Source organism: Micromesistius poutassou (assembly GCF_964030765.1).
Source record: "Micromesistius poutassou genome assembly, chromosome: 2".
Lineage (NCBI taxonomy): Eukaryota > Metazoa > Chordata > Actinopteri > Gadiformes > Gadidae > Micromesistius > Micromesistius poutassou.
Genome location: NC_140272.1, coordinates 21,807,056 through 21,827,321, shown reverse-complemented (window position 1 = coordinate 21,827,321; position 20,266 = coordinate 21,807,056). Strand labels below are relative to the sequence as shown.

Genomic DNA, 20,266 nt, shown 5'->3' with positions numbered 1-20,266 from the left:
TTGTAATGTGCGTGAGAAGGGAAGATTATGAGGAATTATGAGGAGGAAGTGAAAGAACAAGTCTGTCTGGTCATGCCTTTCCTGACTCTCAATGGCAGCAAGCCTTCGACGGCCTTCGATGGCATTCGACTGTGCGTTTTCTATTTATACAGTGGTTATGGCGACGTTCTGTCCTATTCTACGATTAAAAGTCTGGCAGCGGCACTTCGCATAGTGAGAAATGACCGTATAGGCTGTAGGGAAGGACCATCGCTTAATAGTCTCTGTCCTGTCAATCACTCAACATTGTCAAAAAAAAAAAACAACACTGTATGATTAACCTACCCAGTTATAAAGGTCATCCCATCCTCCTCCATTTAGTCCGGCGTCGCAAGAAGCCAGCAAACACCGATCTGCAGTTCCTCAAAAATGAGTGTATGAGTAAAAATGAAAATGAGTATGCCATTTCAATATCTGATGGTATGTGTGATACACTTCACTCCGCAACACTTTTTACAGTTTGGCCCTTGGCTTTGAATTTCCTCATTTTAGGGGCAAGGCCATTTGACCTTCCCGTTCACATTTTTTTTAAGGGCACAAAGGCCACATGACAGGGCACAAAGGCTGTTTGGTTAAATTACGCTGGTTTTACCTTTCAGATTAATACCTTAACATTCTCATTCACCAAAAAACATTAATTATGTATTAAAACATTTGTTTTAATCTAGAAACATTGAAAAACATGTCATATTGTAAAACATTGCATGCATTTAGAGATACTGAGAGAGAGAGAGAGAGAGAGAGAGAGAGAGAGAGAGAGAGAGAGAGAGAGAGAGAGAGAGAGAGAGAGAGAGAGAGAGAGAGAGAGAGAGAGAGAGAGAGAGAGAGAGAGAGAGAGAGAGAGAGAGAGTCCTGCTACAGAAAGACAACAGCCACCACTGTGACCTAAACACAGAAGTATCAGAGATACACTTTCTCCTGACACAGTGCAGTCATAGTTACTCACTACTTGTTCCAAAAAATAACGGTAAGTAATTATTTTATATATTTAAAAAAAAGTAGCTTTGTAGATGCGTGTGTCGTTGTGAGATGCTTCATTAAATTAGAGTTTGCTCCTGGACATAATGTACACTTTACATGCATGTTCTTGCCTTTGACCTCAATGAATTAGTGTTTATATCTCCACCTTGAAAATGCCAACTTTTCATCGGATTGCTCCGGACTCGTCATTTCTACTGCTTCATCGAATCTGTTTGGTGTTTGTGTGTGCGTGTGTCACGCGTATCCTGGCTTGTGTGTAAAAACACTGGCTCCGATTGGCTACCATGAAACATGACTCTGCCGTAGCCAATCATAATCGCTTATCTCGTTGTTAAACCCGGTCTCCTCACTAGCAGTTTGTGTGCAGCCAGGGGTGCGTTCGGATTACACGGTGTATTCAATCAATTCATAGTACCACACCGCATTTAACTGTCAGTAACGGTAACGGCGTTAAAAAGTAATTAGTTAGATTACCCGTTACTGAACAAATAACAGCGTTACCTAACGCCGTTATTTTAAACAGCGTTATTACAAACACTGCTGAGGAGGCTGGTTGACGTTCTTTTTTCATGTGATGTTGATACTTCACCTGCGCGGCTCGCAAAGTTGCGCAAGTTCTATTTTGAAACAATCACAGCAGAGCAATCGCTCTGATCCACAGACACGGGACTAGCCTACTGCGCGCACTAGGATGGCCGTAATTTCATAAAATCCCACCACGCGTCACTAGCGTTGTTTACACTGGAACTTTGACAGGGGCACAAAGGCCACTTTGGCCGTAAATTGAAAAATTTTTCACAGGGCATCAAGGCCAAAGTGCGGGGCAACGACGGCCATGGCCGTCGTGGCCGTCGTGAAATTCCCACCCTGCTTGTGACATCACATGAACCGAGCTGGTGTGTCCTCACATGATTATAACAAGCAATACTTTATTTCGCCTGCACCACATTGCATATATCATCATCATCATCATCATCAGTAGGGGTGGGAATTAGGGATACGTTTTTATTTTTTTTTGATACGTTTTTATCAATATCGATGCCATTGTCGATTCTGCCTATCGATCCAATTCCTTATCAATTCTCTTACCGATTCTTGAGTAGTTCATTGAGTGGCAAAAAAGGAGTTCTACACAGTCTTCTGCACCAAAAGCAACCATTACATTTTATTTTTTTTACATACTGAACAACACCATGACAGGATATAGAGTAGAAAATAAAATCTAGGGGTAACTTGAGCCGATGTCGAGGGGCCAGCTGCCTGAGAGCTATGGTGTCATCATCAGCTAAAATGCATGAAACCAGAAAGTATTTGTATGCAGCTCGCTCTGCCTTATTAATAAAAACGACTATACTACTACTATATAGGGCTGTCACTTTTGAGAAAAATCAAGTTCGAACGGATAGCAACGTATTCGAATATATTTGAATATCTACGAGGCCCTACTAAGGCCATATTCTCTTTGTTTGAAACAGTATATCAACTTAATCAATATAAAGTGCCACTATGCATATCACAAAATTAGGCTATGCAATGAAAAACAAAAACAGAATCGGAACTGCACAGCGCAATCAATGACGTGACAACTTAAACAGGAGACAGCAGCAGGAGTATTAAGGCTTATAGCCTATCTGCAAGAAATTAATTTCTTCATATTTTTTGATAGAAACACCAATCTATCAACTTGATCTGGATCAAATACGGCTCTCTTTTTATTCACGGTGTTAGGTGCGGCAGAGAACACACGTTGGGAGCACACAGACGTGCCTGGCACACACAGGGATTTGTGCGTCAATGTTGAGAGAAGCGGGTATTTGTTGCAGCCCGTCTCTCCACCAATGCAGCGGGGATGACTTGGGGTCGCAGTTTACCGCTCAGGCTGGCTGCTCTGTGCGTTTTCCATTTTCGAATCAGGATATATTATTTGCTTGATTAGCGCGCTTGACTCGTAAAAAGCAGGAAGCAGGGGGCCCCTTGCTTCCCTTTCCCGGGCCACATTGACCAGCTCTGACGGGGGGATCCCGAGGCGTTCCCAGGCCAGTGTTGAGATATAACCTCTCCACCTAGTCCTGGGTCGTCCCCGGGGTCTCCTCCCCACTGGTCGTGCCGGGGCCAGTGGGCATCCTTACCAGATGCCCGAACCACCTCAACTGACTCCTTTCTAAGCAGAGGAGCAGCGGCTCTAATCCGAGTTCCTCCCGGATGACTGAACTTCTCACCCTATCCCTAAGGGAGAAGCCAGCCACCCTCCTGAGAAAACTCATCTCGGGGTCTTAATGGTTTATTGGTCGGCATTAGGCTTGGCACCGTAAAATGCTGCTCGCAGCTTTAATTTTTATTTATATTTCTCCAAAATAACTTACATAGATTCTGGCTAACAATTAAACCATACATAATCAAATTTGGAGCTTCTGCCCGAGCACTGCCCGAGCACTTCCTCTGATATTGAACCATATCTATTGGAACCAGAAAACGTCACTTCGGCAGTGTCTCTCTACTGTGTGCAGATAACAGGCTTGCCCAAGGACAGCCTATCGGTGGAGAACGGGATGATCACCCAGTTCTCGGCGCGTTGGCCTCTGTTCATCGACCCGCAGGGACAGGCCAACAAGTGGATCAAAAACATGGTGAGGAGGCCGGTCCGTGCACATACCTGGCCATGGCCAGAGGGCGCAAGAGAGACTATACAGTATGTTGACTGTTTTGTTATTGATTCATTAAGCAGCTGCTTTTAATAAAAAAAAAAAGAACTAGATACATGTCTTGATGAGTAGGTAGTTTGGCAGCTTGGCGGCTTGAGGCTTACAGGTAGACTGCCTACAGGTAGACTTCATTAGGCTGCTGTGATTGCATGTGCCGTATTTCAATTCGATCCAAAGAGCTTAGTGAAAGGCTGAAGCGCGGTGTGCAAGTAGACACAGCTCCGTCATCCATGTTTCCTGCTCGTGCGCCCAAGGAACGGGAGAAGGGATTGGACGTCATGAAGCTCAGCGACCGGGACTTCCTGCGCAGCCTGGAGAACGCCATCCGCTTCGGGAAGCCCTGCCTGCTGGAGAACGTCGGGGAGGAGCTGGACCCCGCTCTGGAGCCGGTTCTGCTGCGCCAGGTGCATAACCGCCGCTCCTCCAGCGGAGAACCGTGCGCGCTGCGGCGTGCGGAGGGTGTGTGACGCTCTCTGTAAATGTGTTGTGCTGCGTAGACCTACAAGCACCAGGGGACCACCATGATGAACCTGGGGGACACGGTCATCCCCTACCACCACGACTTCAAGATGTACATCACCAGCAAGCTGCCCAACCCCCATTACTCCCCAGAGGTCTCCACCAAGGTCACCCTCATCAACTTCACCCTCTCGCCCAGGTCACTACAATTAAGACGATAATACTAACAAAGCTTTTGGGAGATATAATTCAATTATATAGATAAGCTGGGAGTTCACATTGAAAGCGAGTTAAAAAGGTGTGTGTGTGTGTGTGTGTGTGTGTTGGTTTATATGAATGTGTGTGTGTGTTTATATGTGTGTGCATGTGCATATGTGTGAATGTGTGAGTACATGTGCATGGGTGTGCACATGTGCGTGTTTGTGCATGTGTGTGTGTGTGTGTGTGCATGTGTGTGTGTGTGTGTGTGTGTGCGTGCGTGCGTGCGTGCGTGCGTGTGTGCGTGTGTGTGTGTGTGTGTGTGTGCATGTGTGTGTGTGTGTGTGTGTGCGTGTGTGTGTGTGTGTGTGTGTGTGTGTGCATGTGTGTGTGTGTGTGTGTGTGTGTGTGTGTGTGTCCAGCGGGCTGGAGGACCAGCTGCTGGGCCGGGTGGTGGCGGAGGAGCGAGCTGACCTGGAGGAGGCCAAGAACCAGCTGATCGTCAGCGGCGCCCGCATGAAGCAGGAGCTGAAGGACATCGAGGAGCAGATCCTGCTCCGCCTCAGCTCCTCCGAGGGGAACCCCGTGGACGATGAGGAGCTCATCAGGGTGCTGGGCGCCTCCAAGATCAAGGCTGCAGAGATCCAGGTGAGAGACGGCCGGCGCTGCCCGTTGGAGCCACAGAGGGCCTGCTCTCAGCCGGGCTCTCTGCTCTCAGCTCTCAGCTCTCTGCTCTCTGCTCTCAGCCGGGCTCTCAGTTCTCAGCTCTCAGTTCTCAGCTCTCTGCTCTCAGCTCTCAGCCGGGCTCTCTGCTCTCTGCTCTCTGCTCTCTGCTCTCAGCTCTCTGCTCTCTGCTCTCTGCTCTCTGCTCTCTGCTCTCAGCTCTCAGCTCTCTGCTCTCAGCCCGGGCTGGATGGGGATTTCAAGGGCTCACTAAAAGCTCAAGTTCAATGGTTTCAAAAACGATCAACAATTAACTATACTGCACTTACTACACTGTTCATAACATTAAAAGTTTATTAAAGGGCTTAAAAGTCATGAAAACTAATTTATACCAGTGTGAAAGTTGAAGTAACTCTTCCCAAGTTACAATCCCTTTTGCAAGTTTACTGAAAAAAAGACTAATGCTTCACCAAATACAACCACCAAAGTCCTACTATTAGTGATCGTAGTATACAATGCAGTAGGACACCGATGACCACATGACACAACGAGCCAACCCTCTCCGGCAGGCTAAAGTGACTGTTGCCGAGGCGACGGAGAGGGACATCGACGCCACGCGGCAGGAGTATGTGCCCGTGGCGGTGCGCACCCAGATCCTGTTCTTCTGCGTGTCTGACCTGTCAAACGTGGATCCCATGTACCAGTACTGCCTGGAATGGTTCCTCAGCATCTTCATCGCCGGGATCGCAAACTCTGAGACCGCAGGTATAAGAGGGAAGTATTTATAAGGGGAACAAGGGGACAGGACAGTCTGGGGTTTGGCTGATTCTGGGTTGGAAATCTAATGTCAGCAGTCTTCATGTAGGCATCCATGAGCAAGATGCCTCCCCCTACCGGCCTGTGATGACTCCTGTATCTGAACACATTGTAGTGAGATTCAGATGCCAGATATCAGATATCCATCATCTCTGTGGATGACAGCATCTTCTAAATGACAAAACCCTCAATACTTCTAGTGTGTACTAGTGTGTGCACCCATTAAGAGTGAAGGACTTGTTCAGTTGACCATAAGAGAGTAACCCCCCCCCCCCCGCCTGGCCTGTCTAGACACGGTGGAGCAGAGGATCGTCAACATCAACGACTACTTCACCTTCAGCCTCTACAGCAACGTGTGCCGCAGCCTGTTCGAGAAACACAAGCTGATGTTTGCCTTCCTCGTGTGCGCACGCATCATGATGAACGACGACGACATTGACATGGTGAGGGAGCCTTTGATCTGACCCGCTTCAGGTCAACACCAGTGTGTTTTTGATCATCAGTGTGTGTGTGTGTGTGTGTGTGTGTGTGTGTGTGTGTGTGTTCCCCAGGCCGAGTGGCGCTACCTGCTGTCGGGGGGCGTGCCGAGCCAGGAGCTGGCTAACCCAGCCTCAGACTGGCTGTCGGAGCGCGCCTGGCAGGACGTCCTGTCCCTCAGCGCCCTGCCCAGCTTCAGCGACCTGGCCCACGGCTTCCCCACGCACACGCAGGACCTCAAGAGGATGTTCGACAGCAGCCAGCCCCACAGGTACCTCTCCGCAAGCGCCATGGTAAAGACACGGGTGTGTGTGATCGTGTTACTGCTTGTGTCAATGCCTTCTAGGTTTAAATGGGCCTGTTATGTGTATGCGTGTGTGCGTGTGTGTTACTCTGTTCAGGGTTGTTTCAGCTTTTTTATTTTTTATTAATCTATTTATTTCTGCTCACGTTTGGTTTCAGTTTTAACTCTAGGTGTTCATCGTCGTTTCTATTTCAGATATTTAGGGACAGTTTAAGTATCATCTTTTTTTTTTTTTTGCCAGTTGTGTTTTTTTGGGGTTCCGATTCCAATCACATATTCCAACCTATTGAATATAATCAACCAATATCCTACCTAGATTATAACAACAAACAATCCTATTTTATTAAACCTCTTGGAATAATAGACTCTGCAAAGGTCCAGGACTAGGTGCTGGGGCAGACACCAGGTCTAGGTGCTGGGGCAGACACCAGGTCTAGGTGCTGGGGCAGACACCAGGTCTGGGTGCTGGGGCAGACACCAGGTCTGGGTGCTGGGGCAGACACCAGGTCTAGGTGCTGGGGCAGACACCAGGTCTGGGTGCTGGGGCAGACACCAGGACTAGGTGCTGGGGCAGACACCAGGACTAGGTGCTGGGGCAGACAACATATCTTGGGATGCTGGCACAAACACCAGGTCTTGGCTACTGGATCAATCTTAGGATGAAGGATCAATCTTGTCTTGCCTCCCAAAAGCCCTTCCATATATTTACATTTAGATTGGCATTTATAGCAGACGGTTTTAACCAAAGCGACTCACAACGGTTCATACACACATTCACACACCGACGGCGGAGTCAACCATGCAAGGCGACAGCCAGCTCGTCGGGAGAAGTAAGGGTGAGGTGTCTCGCTCAGGGACACCGCGACACATAGGAGCTAGGAGGAGCCGGGTAACGAACTAGCAACCTTCCAGTTACAAGTCAACTCGCTCTACCTCCTGAGCCTCTTTCTAAGCCAAACTAGAGTATTTCTATTGATGTATTTTCTACAACCTCACTTTCACTTTGGCTAGGTTAGTTGGATTGAGTTAACTGATTAAGATAGTTTTTTGTTCATTTTAGTTTCAGTTCCAGTTAACTACGATCACACAGCTTTTCTCGGGTCTCTCTATCTGTAGGAATCTGTGCGGATATCCGTCTGCTTTTCTCTCTCTCTCTTTGTGTCTGTGTGTCTGTGGTCTGTGTGACGGTATCTGTCTGTGTGTCAGGGAGCCTCTTCCTGGGCCTCTGGGCAGCAGGCTGACTCCGTTCCAGAGGCTGCTGCTACTGCGCTGTCTGAGGGCCGACCGGCTGACCCACGGCCTGCAGGACTTTGTGTCTGCCCACCTGGGACAGCGCTTCATAGAGCCACAGGTAAGCACATGTGTCGTATGCTGTATATGCGTCTGACAGTTAGACACCTCAACCCTTCAATCATTTATCGGCCTCATTCATCTTTCTGCCGTCTCGGTTCTAAACGCTTGGTGGGGGAGTTCCACCATTCAGTTCCCCCCACCTGGAACCGAGATGGACGCTAGGTGTCTGCGGTAGAGGCCTGCGCGGGCCTAAAATTTCAGGCCCGGCCCGGCCCGGACCCCTGGCAATCAGGCCCTTACCCGACCCTTCCCGACAAATTAAGCAATTACTGAGTCCGAGCCCGAACCCGAGCCCGACTAAAAGGGTCCGCTATTTAGACATGCCGGTTTCCCGACACTTCGGTCGCGTAATAGTTTCTCAGAAAGCCGACTTGAACAATTAAACAAATAATACTTTTAACACACGATTAACCCTTGCAAAGACAAGCGTTCATGAATTTAATTAGACCTCAATGTCGAAATAACGGGATGTCGCAATAGCAGCATGAAACGGACAGCCAGGATATATGACATCGGTAAATCTTATGCGCCGCGGGAGTAGATAAATGAGCAGCACACATGAGCTCCTTGTCCATAGCCAACTTAGTAAGCACCATGAGTGAATGAAATAAAGGAATTAAATCACTTTGAATTGAATATTTATTAAATAACATCGCATTTATTAAATAACTCCGCACAAACACTCCGCAACAACAGCACTATAAAATAACAACACTCCGCTCAGAGAAATCAAACATATAAACCAGAAATCAACTCACTTTGATGTGTATTGAATTACTATCAAATAATTTAGTAGGAAACGACAAAAGGCAAACGACCGTATGCTGCGCCTATGTTGATCAGCTTCTGAGCCATCTTGCGAAAACCGGATCCCGCCACCGTTTCAAAAGCTCTGATGCCCTCGCAGCAGAACTCCACACACGTTACAGTGACTTCACTTTTCACTTGAGCTGGTACTGGCTTCGTAAAAAAAAGATGGCAAGGAAGGTTGTCGGCTTACATTAACAGTAGCGCGAGTAGCCACGGCGCATCCTTTGTCAAGATGACGCTGTAAATGCGATGATCCAAAATAGAAAATGAGAAATAAAAAGCTGTGCGGGTGAATGTTTTTCTGACCTGAATTCTGACATCATAATTGAAAAAATCATGAATACATAAAAGTAAAAAACTTTACTTGTGTCAAGCCCGAGCCCTACCCGAGCCCGTGCTATTCATTGAATTTAAGGCCCGCACCCGGCCCGAATTTGCATATTGTGTCGGGGCCCGTCGGGCTTGCAGGCCTCTAGTCTGCGGCCCACTGGCTCGCGGACTGAGATGAATGAACTGGTTTGTGTGGCGGTGTCTCTTCCCAGACCTCAGACCTGGCGGTGGTCTTCAAGGAGTCCTCCCCCTCCACCCCCCTCATATTCGTCCTCTCCCCGGGCACCGACCCCGCCGCTGACCTCTACAAGTTCGCAGACGCCATGAAGTTCTCCAAGAAGATTAACGCCATTTCGCTGGGCCAGGGCCAGGTACAAGCTGTGGGGAACCCAGCGGCCCTCATCTCCCCATTCATCCCAAACCTCTCTCTTGCTCTCTCTGTCGCTCTCCGTCTCTCTCTCTGTCTCTCTCTGTCTCTCTCTCCGTCTCTCTCTGTCTCTCTCTCTGTCTCTCTCTGTCTCTCTCTCTGTCTCTCTCTCTCCCTTTGCCTCTCAGTTTTTCTCTCTCTGTCGCTCTCTGTCTCTCTCTGTCTCTCTCTCTGTCTCTCTCTCTCCCTTTGCCTCTCAGTTTTTCTCTCTCTCTCTCTCTCTCTCTGTTCTCGTTTGAGAAGCAGGTCATTGTCGTTTGCTCGTCTGGACAGGAGAGGTGCTAATTAGCCTGTGTCTATTTAAAGCTCGAGGACAGCCGCTGTAGGTCAGAGATGTGCTGGAGGAACACTACAGTTCCACAACCAGTTCCACAGAACAGCGCCATATCCAAACAAACAGACAGAACCCAGCTCAGGCACAGCCTACTACTGGGAGACTCCTACTCCGACTCAGACTTTGTGACACAGTTAAAGTGTCACAAAGTTCAACAAAATCCAAACAGATCTTCCCCTGGGAAAGACCTCATTCCCAATGGCCGTATGCCAGGACTGTGGCCTTTTACATCACCGTGTTTCTAGTGGCTGACCAGCTCCATTGTGCTGCAGCCAACAAAGGGCCCCTTCATCTCCTCAAAGAGTAGCAGCACAACACGTTGACAGGGGACTGCCTTCCTAGTCAATTTGTGTCCTACAATTCCATGACCATGTGTTTATAAGAGTAACTATTAACATACCCACTGTGTGTGTGTGTGTGTGTGTGTGAGTGTGTGTGTGTGTGTGCGTGTGTATGCATGTGTGTGTGTGTGTGTGTGTGTGTGGTTGTGTGCGTGTTTCTGCTTGTTTGTGTGCATATGTGTGTAAATGTGTGTGTGTGTGTGTGTGTGTGCGTGTGTGCGTGTGTGTCTACCTATCTGTCAATCAGGGCCCCTGGGCAGAGGCCCTGATGCACAGCGCCATGGAGACGGGTAAATGGTCGTTCCTTCAGAACTGTCACCTGGCGCCGAGCTGGATGCCCTCCCTGGAGAGACTGATCGAGAACATCCAGCCAGATAAGGTCAGGATACTGGAGTCAACACACACACACACACACACACACACAGACACACACACACACACACACACACACACACCATCATCATCGGCGGACACTCGAGGTGGAGTATGTGTGTCCTCCTTCTTGGTCCTTATGGGTCTTCAGGTGGGCCAAGAGGCCGATCCTGGACCCGCATATTTTGGGGCAGTGTGGGCCTGGGTGGGCAGTGGCGATTGTGGGTTTGGGTGGAACCTTTTTGGTGGAAGCAATCTCCTTTCTGCGTCTGCGTTTGTCTTCTGCAGCGCTATGGAGATCGACATTATACTGCGCAGCTCCATCTCGGAGAAGATACCGCCCCTCTCCAGGCCGCCCTGTTTGTTGCTGTGTCCTCCCAAGTCTGAAGGCCTACGTGGCACTTCTTGAGGATTGCTTTGATGTTATCTTTGAGCCTTTTCTTTTGGTCTCCTGGGGCCACGCTTTCCTTGAACAAGCTGTAGAGTAGAGGACTTGTTTGGGAAGGCGAGAGTCAGGCATCCGAATCACGTGACCAGTCCATCTGAGCTGGTGTTGGTGGTGTTAGCAGTGATGGTGGACATGCCAGCCTCCTCCAGGATGCTGGTGTTAGTCCGTCGATCCTCCCAGGTTATCCTGAGGATTCTCCGGAGGTACCTCTGCTGGAAGGCCTCGAGTGCTCTCAAGTCTGTATGTGGTCCAGGCTTCTGAGCCATACAGGAGAGTACGGATCTTTTAACGTGGGGGGACTGATGCGCCTGCAGCCACCACGCGGCCCTTGGCAGAGCGGGATCTGGATCCAGTGGCATGGAAATCCAAGACGACTGGAGATCGCCCTCTGTTGCAGCCTTCATCCGCCTTCTCAGCCGTTGTGGTGCTTCTCACTGCTGCCATCTTCCGCCTGGGCCGCCGTTGGGGTCTCAACTATTTGCCCATAGCTGGGGCTATTTACCCATAGCTGGGGCTATTTACCCATAGCTGGGGCAGAGGTTGGCGGGCAGCAGCACATACTAGTGGGCCTGCAAGCCGCGTCTCTGGGGTCCCCTGCTACTCCGAGATCCCGTACACTTTGCCTAGAACCCCCGGGGTGCCAGTTACCGTGTGTGGCCACCAGGAGGCGTGTACGAGTCTTGGCAGTGGAGAGGCTGTGTACCGGGGGAGGAGGCTCACGCGCTCGGCTCCTCCTTTCGCCCCCTGAAACAGGGGGCTAGCCGGCGGCGGTAGTTCAAAGCAGAGGGTAGCAAGCAGAAACGGCACGCAGCATGCACTACAAGCACTACTACTTTAACACTGCTGCACTGCTGCACTGACGCATCACATGCCCTGTGTGTACACACGCACGCACGCACGCACGCACGCACGCGCACGCACGCACACACACACACACGCACGCACGCACGCACACACGCACGCACGGACGCACACACACACACACACAAACATAAACACTAGCATGCTCAAACACTCACACACACACATACTAGCATGGACACACCCACACACATACATACACACACACACACACACACACACACTAGCATGCTCATGCTAGTATCTACAGACACACACACACACACACACACATACTAGCATGGACACACCCACACACATACATACACACACACACACACACACTAGCATGCTCATGCTAGTATCTACAGACACACACACACACACACACAAACACTAGCATGCTCAAACACACACACACACACATACTAGCATGGACACACACACATACACACACACACACACACACACACACACACACACACACACACACACACACACACACGCACACACACACACACTTATAGATAGATTCACACACATTTGTGGACACTCAGTTATGCCCACGCATGGTGAACTGGTGTTCTGGACGACGGATACACTAGAAGAGAAGTCTGACCCTAACCCACATCCATGACCCGTGTACCCATCCCCCCCCTGTGTCCTGTGTCCCTGCTGCCTCAGGTGCACAGAGACTTCCGTCTGTGGCTCACCAGTATGCCCAGCAACAAGTTCCCCGTCTCCATCCTGCAGAACGGCTCCAAGATGACCATCGAGCCCCCGCGGGGCATCAAGGCCAACCTGCTGAAGACCTACCTGAGCCTCACCGACCACTCCCTGAGCTCCTGCTCCAAGGTCTCACGCACAGCCTCATGTACCGCGCATACATTCTGGAGCCGGACGTCATGTCAGGGTAGAGTCGGCATGTATATGTAGCTTCTCTTTCTCCCTCCCTCTGATCCCCTCTCTCTCTCTCTCTCTCTCTCTCTGTCTCGCTCTCGCTCTCTCGCTCTCTCTCTCTTTCCAGGCTCCAGAGTTCAAGTCGCTGCTCCTCTCTCTGTGTCTGTTCCACGGCAACGCCATCGAGCGCAGGAAGTTTGGCCCCCTGGGCTTCAACATCCCCTACGAGTTCACCGACGGCGACCTGCGCATCTGCATCAGCCAGCTGCACATGTTCCTGGACGAGTACCAAGACATCCCCTACAAGGTAGGCTGGAAGAACATGTTAGGATTGAGGATTTTGGGATTTTGTACAGTAGGTTCAATTTCTATGCAATTTATTTCATTGCTCTTGTCCTTTCATCCTTAACCTCATCCTCAATAAGAAACTATTAAATACAATATAATAAGCTAAACCTCCTTGACAGCTTTTGATCAAATGATTGATTCGTGGCTTCACTCATTACTGGTCAGAAGGCCCTCCCCTTATGCCAGAGAATAGTTCAGATCTCAAGTGACCTATTGAGCTGCCCACTCTTGTGTGCACCTCCAGGTGCTGAAGTACACGGCGGGCCAGATCAACTACGGCGGCCGCGTGACAGACGACTGGGACCGGCGGTGTCTCCTCAACGTGCTGGAGGACTTCTACTGCCCTGCCGTCCTCAGCCCGGGACACCTCTACACCGCCTCGGGGGACTACCGGCAGATCGACACCCAGCTGGGGGTCCAGGTGAGACTAGCTGTGTTGTAGCACATTGTCTGGGGGAGACGGAACAGAAACTGGGCCAGAGAACCGAAACTGCATGGGACCACGTCCTGTCTCCGGTTTCCTTACAGAGTATTATACCGCAAATAGTCCCCGCGTGTTGATTTGTCACCTTTACAGACATTTTTTAATGCCACTGGCCGAGTTTATGTTCAGCTGTTAAACTCTTGCAGATCAAAAACAAATAGTAAGTGTAAGAAAGTGAAGATCTGAGACTTTAACTCTGATCTAAAGTCAGACTGTAGACATGAGGGTCTTATCGACGGGCAGATGGGCTGACCGTAGGTCGGGGGTCTGCAGTGAGGTCTTTAGAACAGGCTCTCAATCTCCCCATGCTCACGTTTCGTCTCCAGGACTACCTGTCATACATCCGCAGCCTGCCCATCAACGATACGCCTGAGATATTTGGTCTCCATGACAACGCCAACATCAGCTTCGCCCAGAATGAGACATTTGCCCTACTGGGAGCAGTGGTTCAACTGCAGCCGCGAGCCGCTGCCAGCGGAGGCCAGGCTCAGGAGGAGGTAAACACTGTGTGTGTGGAACCCTCTTCAAAAAGAGAGACACAACCATTATTATTATCTCTGCCAATTTTCCCATGAGGGGCCACCGTAGGTTTTATTTTCGGACAAACATAATTATTATTACCGTTATATTTTAATTTGTTTTTGAACTGGCAACACTTTTCGCTTCAACAGAAACCATGCTTGCATTTATCTCTTTTCTACAATAAATGGTGGGGAAGATGCTTGTGTGGCGGGTGAACCAACACCTGCCCCAGCGGCTGGTGGGTCTGAAAAAGAGTTAACTTTAGGCCCTGCAAGAGTCCCTGGGGCCCTGCTCAAGTAGCAACGCAGTGGCTTGTGTTTCACAGCCCCCATTGTGCACTGGACTGCTTTCACTGGAACCAGAGAGCAGACCTTACCCGTGGCACCGCACCCTCTGTGTCTCTGTTCCGCAGATCGTGGAGGAGATTGTGTCGGGTATTGTGGAGAAAATTCCCAAGCCTATCGATATTGGGGAGGTGCTGTCCAAGTACCCCGTTCGCTACGAGGAGTCGATGAACACCGTGCTGCTCCAGGAGGTGATCAGGTAACCATGTGAAGCTCTCTGTTAAACACTGCAGGGTAATGTAGTAGCTTATCTCCCAGCAAGAGGGGCCTGGGTGGGATCCCCTCATGTCCACCAGTCTACCTGGAGCCGTCCCCAGGGCAAGATGCTTCTCTAGGATGCCGTGACTTATTCACTGCTTGGTGACCGCTGTGGTCACTTTTGTGTCTGAATGATAATCACTGTATTGAGCTCTGCGTTTAACAATGTATGAAAGCCCCTTCATCCCTATAACATTGTAGTGGTAACACGACCACCACATTGTTACTGTACATTATGTACACTGGGCAGAAACCTCAAGTCTATCATTTGGAGCAGCGGGAAGACGATTGAAAAACTGTACAACCTTTTTGATTCTGGTTCTCTCTCTCCCCTCCCTCTGTGGGGTTCTGGAAAAGTTTGAGCAGCAGCTGGTTGAATCCATCAATCACTATCAATCACCCCCACACACCGCTCCACCCCCCCCCCTCCCCCGCTGTGTCCGTCAGGTATAACAAGCTGCTGGCGGTCATGTCTCAGACGCTGGGTGACATTGTGAAGGCTCTCAGGGGCTTAGTGGTGATGTCCTCTGAGCTGGAGCTGATGGCCGCCAGCCTGTTTATCAATGCTGTGCCTGATGTGTGGAAGGCCAAGGTAACACACTCAGCACCACATAAACACACACACACACACACACACACACACACACACACACACATTCATAGCTACAACAGATAACAGATAACACACACGCAGATAACACACACGCAGCACACACAAATTTCGCAAACAAAGAGACACTCTGAAGTCTCGAACCGAAGTTCCGAAGTTCCGAACCAAAGAGTATATACTATTTCTATAGAGATAACACCATTTCCCCTAGACACACAATCACACCCACACAAAGCATACACTCAGTTAACACATACAAACAGACACTCACGAACACACACGTACAGCAGACAAATAGTTAACACACAAACAGACACACACACACACACACACACACACACACACACACACACACACATACACACACACACATACACACGTGGCAGACATACAAGCAACAGAAATCCACACACGTACACAAACTGTACAGACAAACAAATAACACTCAGATAACAAACATAACAGCAACATAAACACTCACACAAACAGCTGCTCAGCAGATACAGATAACACACATAAACACTCACACAAACAGCTGCTCAGCAGATACAGAGCACGGTTTTATAAATAAGGCCTATTGTGAATTGGGTCGCGATGGTTTGTCATTTAAAAAAAAATGGGTCCCCAGAAAAAAAGTTTGGGAAACACTGCTTTAGGAGCCTGGTAGTGACCTGGTGCCCTGCTAGAGGTCATCACTGCACTGTCTCCTCCCACAGGCCTACCCCTCACTGCCCTGTGTCTCCTCCCTCAGGCCTACCCCTCACTGCCCTGTGTCTCCTCCCTCAGGCCTACCCCTCCCTGAAGCCTCTGGCCTCCTGGGTGGCCGACCTGCTGCAGAGGGTGGGCTTCATGCAGGGCTGGATCGCTGAGGGCCCCCCCGCTGTCTTCTGGATCTCTGGCCTCTTCTTCCCCCAGGCCTTCCTAACCGGGACGCTGCAGAACTACGCCCGCAGTGCCCGGCTCTCCATAGACACCATCGGCTTTACCTTTAAGGTCCTCATCACCTCTCTCTCGCCACTCTCTCTCTCTCTCTCTCTCAATCTCTGTTTCTCTCTGACTTGCTCTGTTTCGGTTTCTCTCTCGCTCTCTCTCTCCTCTCTGAGCCAGTAACCACATTCCCGGCACAGACTGGATAATAAAGTCGTACTCTATTCTATTCCGTTTCACTTTCTTGTTGCTCTATCTCTCTCTCTCTCTCTCTCTCTCTCTCTCTCTCTCTCTCTCTCCCTGTCTCTCTCACTCTCTGTTTCTCTCTCTCTGTCTCTATCTCTGTTTCTCTTACTCTCTCTCTGTCTCTGTTTCTCTCTCACTCTCTGTTTCTCTCTCACTCTCAGTTTCTCTCTCACTCTCCCTGTCTCTTTCAAGCTCTGTTTCTGTTACTCTCTGTGTTTCGCACATGGCTCACACTGTAAAAACCGCAGACCAATGATCGAAACATTCAACAATCAACAATAATATACACACAATCCGCACCGATGACTCTCAGCAGGAAATCATTGGATTGCCCACTCCGGAGAGGGAATGATTCCTAAGTCCAAGTGAAGGAGTTCATGTCCTCGGGGTCTTGTTCGCGAGTGAGGGTACGATGGAGTGTGAGATTGGCCGGAGAATCGGCGCAGCGGGGGCGGTATTGCTTTCGCTTTACTGCACCGTTGTGACGAAAAGAGAGCTGAGCCGGAGGGCAAAGCTCTCGATCTACCGGTCGATCTTCGTTCCTACCATCACCTCTGGTCAAGAGGGATGGGTGATGACCCAAAGGTCGAGATCTCTGGTACAAGCAGCCGAGATGGGTTTTCTCAGGAGGGTGGCTGGCGTCTCCCTTAGGGATAGGGTGAGAAGCTCAGCCAGAGTAGAGTAGAGAGTAGAGCCGCTGCTCCTCTGCTTAGAAAGTTGAGGTGGTTCATCTGGTAAGGATGCCCACTGGACGCCTCCCTAGGGAGGGGTTCCAGGCACGACCAGTGGGGAGGAGACCCCGGGGAAGACCCAGGACTAGGTGGAGAGATTATATCTCAACACTGGCCTGGGAACGCCTCGGGATCCCCCCGTCAGAGCTGGTCAATGTGGCCCGGGAAAGGGAAGCAAGGGGCCCCCTGCTTGAGCTGCTGCCCCCGCGACCCGACCCCGGATAAGAGGTTTTAAGGATGAGGATGAGGACACAGACAATGGGGGTCAAGTGCAATGTCAAGTAAATTTAGAATCTGTTGGACATGACGATGGCAGTGGGATAAAGGTATTTGGCTTATTAGGATTATTGACAAAACACTATTGCTAAAGCAGCTAACAATCACAACATAAACAAGTTACAATTGCATTAATGATCATATAAAATGAACTTCACTTGAATTTAACGTCAATTATACATTATGAATACGAAAACATACCATGAATACTCAGTCTCTCTCTTTCTCTCTGGCTCTCTCTCTGTTTTCTCTTCATTGCAACCTGTTTGTCTGTAGAATGAGGCAATGCCCCCCCTCCCAGTACAGCTGTATTAGAACCACCACCGTACAGGAAACAGTTCTGACTCGTCGCTGTTTCCATCACCTTCTCCTCCAACACTCCCCTTACCTCCCCTCCCCCTCCCCTCCCTCCTCCTTCTCCTCCCCCTCCCTCCCCCTCCTCCCCCCCCCTCCTCCTCCTCCTCCTCCTCCTCCCCCTCCCCCTCCTCCCCCCCCCCTCCTCCTCCTCCTCCCCCCCCTCCTCCTCCTCCTCCTCCTCCTCCTCCTCCCCCTCCTCCCCCCCCCCCTCCTCCTCCTCCTCCCCCCCCCTCCTCCCCCCCCTCCTCCTCCTCCTCCTCCTCCTCCTCCCTCCCCCTCCTCCTCCTCCTCCTCCTCCCTCCCCCTCCTCCTCCTCCTCCTCCTCCTCCTCCTCCTCCTCCTCCTCCTCCCCCCCCCTCCTCCTCCTCCTCCTCCTCCTCCTCCCCCTCCTCCCCCCCCCCTCCTCCTCCTCCCCCCCCCTCCTCCTCCTCCTCCTCCCCCCCACCTCCTCCTCCCCCCCCCTCCTCCTCCTCCTCCCCCTCCTCCTCCTCCTCCTCCTCCTCCAGGTGATATCTTCCCCAGCCTCAGACATGGCGGAGCGGCCGGAGCGGGGCTGCTACGTCCACGGTCTGTACCTGGAGGGGGCCCGCTGGGACCCTCACACCGCCCAGCTGGCCACGTCCCGGCCCAAGGAGCTCTACAGCGAGATGGCCGTCATCTGGATGATCCCCCAGGCCGACTGCAGACCCCCCGACTCCGGCGTCTACGTCTGCCCCATCTACAAGACCCTCACCCGGGCGGGTCCGTACACACAGCGGGGGGCCGGGGGGCATTTACTTGTAGCCAATCGCCGGGAAGTCTGCGCGCACGCGCGCATGTGTGTGTGTGTGTGTGTGTGTGTGTGTGTGTGTGTGTGTGTGTATGCGTGTGTGTGTGTGTAATTGCACACTTTGGAATCACATGTGTGCATATGTGTTTGTGGGTGTGTGTGTTTGGGTGTGTGTGCATGTGTGAGTGTGTGTGTGTGTGTGTGTGGGTGTGAGTGTGTGTGTGAGTGTGAGTGTGAGTGTGAGTGTGAGGGTGTGTGTGTGTGTGGGTGTGAGTGTGAGTGTGAGTGTGAGTGTGAGTGTGAGGGTGTGGGTGTGTGTGTGTGTGAGTGTGAGGGTGTGGGTGTGGGTGTGTGTGTGTGTGTGTGTGTCTTCCCTGGTTTTATTACTCATCCCAGAATAGGCCTGGTTAGTGTCCAGTTTCAGAAAGCTTCAGAAAGTGCAGCAGTGTATTTTCCAGCTCCGAGCCAGCATAGTGAACACAGCCTAGTGAACACAGCCTAGTGAACACAGCCTAGTGAACACAGCCTAGTGTATAGCATAGTGTACGCAGCATAGTGTGTATAGCATAGTGTACAGGCTGGTCTCTGAGGGTCGTGAACTGGCCTTGTAGCAAGAGGCTGGAGGTTCAGGTGAACCAGAATGTTAATTCATGATTCAGCAGAAGCCAGTATTTTCCTTTTCCAATACCAAGATTAGACTACTCTCAGTGAAGGCTCACTGTTACATTGGCTTCAAGTAGTCTGGCAGGGTCTGCCTTTGGTAGCCCTCTGCCCATGATGATGTACTGCAAAGGAACCCGCTATGCTTCAACCAACCAGAGCTGCTGATCACGTTGGCAGAGTGCAATACATGACATCTTCTGAAGCCTGACATGAACGCACATTTGTCAGGTTCAACATAGCGGACCTTGAGGAACTCGTTCCTGGAGGTTGAAATCAGCTGATCTAGTTCAAGTTCAAGTTACTTTATTTTGTACCCAGAGGTAGATTTTGTTTGCAGTATAGAGTCATCAACATACACACACAGGTATAGGTAAAGACATGGAGGAACATATCAAAATGGCAAGTTCTACAGGTCCAGATTGAAGCATGACGCAAACTAAAACAAATAGTAAAACATCATAATAACTCAACTCAACAGTAAAATGTTCTAAACTCCTTACTTGCTCTATCCAGAGTACTGGTGTAAGGTTAACCTGTGTGTGTGTGTGTGTGTGTGTGTGTGTGTGTGTGTGTGTGTGTGTGTGTGTGTGTGTGTGTGTGTGTGTGTGTGTGTGTGTGTGTTCCCCCTTCAGGCACCCTGTCCACCACCGGTCACTCCACCAACTATGTGATGGCGGTGGAGCTGCCCAGCGAGCAGCCGCAGAAACACTGGATCAAACAGGGGGTGGCGCTGGTCTGCGCTCTGGACTACTGACCACACACACACACACACACACAGACACACACACACACACACACACACACACACACACACACACACACACACACACACACACACACAGAGACACACACACCCCCAGACACAGACACACCCCCAAACACCTTTCCCAGTTAGTTCCACAAAGTGTTGTTTATTTTAGTCAGCTAGAGGGAAGAT

General features: G+C 50.4%; 1 protein-coding gene across 1 annotated transcript in view; it reads left to right on the top strand.

The window, feature by feature from the left end:
• Positions 1–20,083, top strand: part of dnah1 (dynein, axonemal, heavy chain 1) — a gene marked incomplete at both ends in the record, with an annotated part of 65,869 nt that extends 45,786 nt beyond the window's left edge. The window contains 19 exons of the mRNA XM_084463485.1: positions 3,528–3,647; positions 3,977–4,126; positions 4,220–4,380; positions 4,802–5,027; positions 5,612–5,807; positions 6,150–6,301; positions 6,410–6,606; positions 7,846–7,990; positions 9,345–9,503; positions 10,482–10,613; positions 12,579–12,749; positions 12,922–13,101; positions 13,387–13,563; positions 13,953–14,123; positions 14,561–14,691; positions 15,198–15,342; positions 16,147–16,353; positions 18,404–18,638; positions 19,962–20,083. Coding sequence (XP_084319611.1) covers positions 3,528–3,647; positions 3,977–4,126; positions 4,220–4,380; positions 4,802–5,027; positions 5,612–5,807; positions 6,150–6,301; positions 6,410–6,606; positions 7,846–7,990; positions 9,345–9,503; positions 10,482–10,613; positions 12,579–12,749; positions 12,922–13,101; positions 13,387–13,563; positions 13,953–14,123; positions 14,561–14,691; positions 15,198–15,342; positions 16,147–16,353; positions 18,404–18,638; positions 19,962–20,083 — 3,177 coding nt within the window. The remainder of the gene's footprint in view (positions 1–3,527; positions 3,648–3,976; positions 4,127–4,219; positions 4,381–4,801; positions 5,028–5,611; positions 5,808–6,149; positions 6,302–6,409; positions 6,607–7,845; positions 7,991–9,344; positions 9,504–10,481; positions 10,614–12,578; positions 12,750–12,921; positions 13,102–13,386; positions 13,564–13,952; positions 14,124–14,560; positions 14,692–15,197; positions 15,343–16,146; positions 16,354–18,403; positions 18,639–19,961) is intronic.
• Between the last annotated feature and the right edge of the window lie 183 nt (positions 20,084–20,266).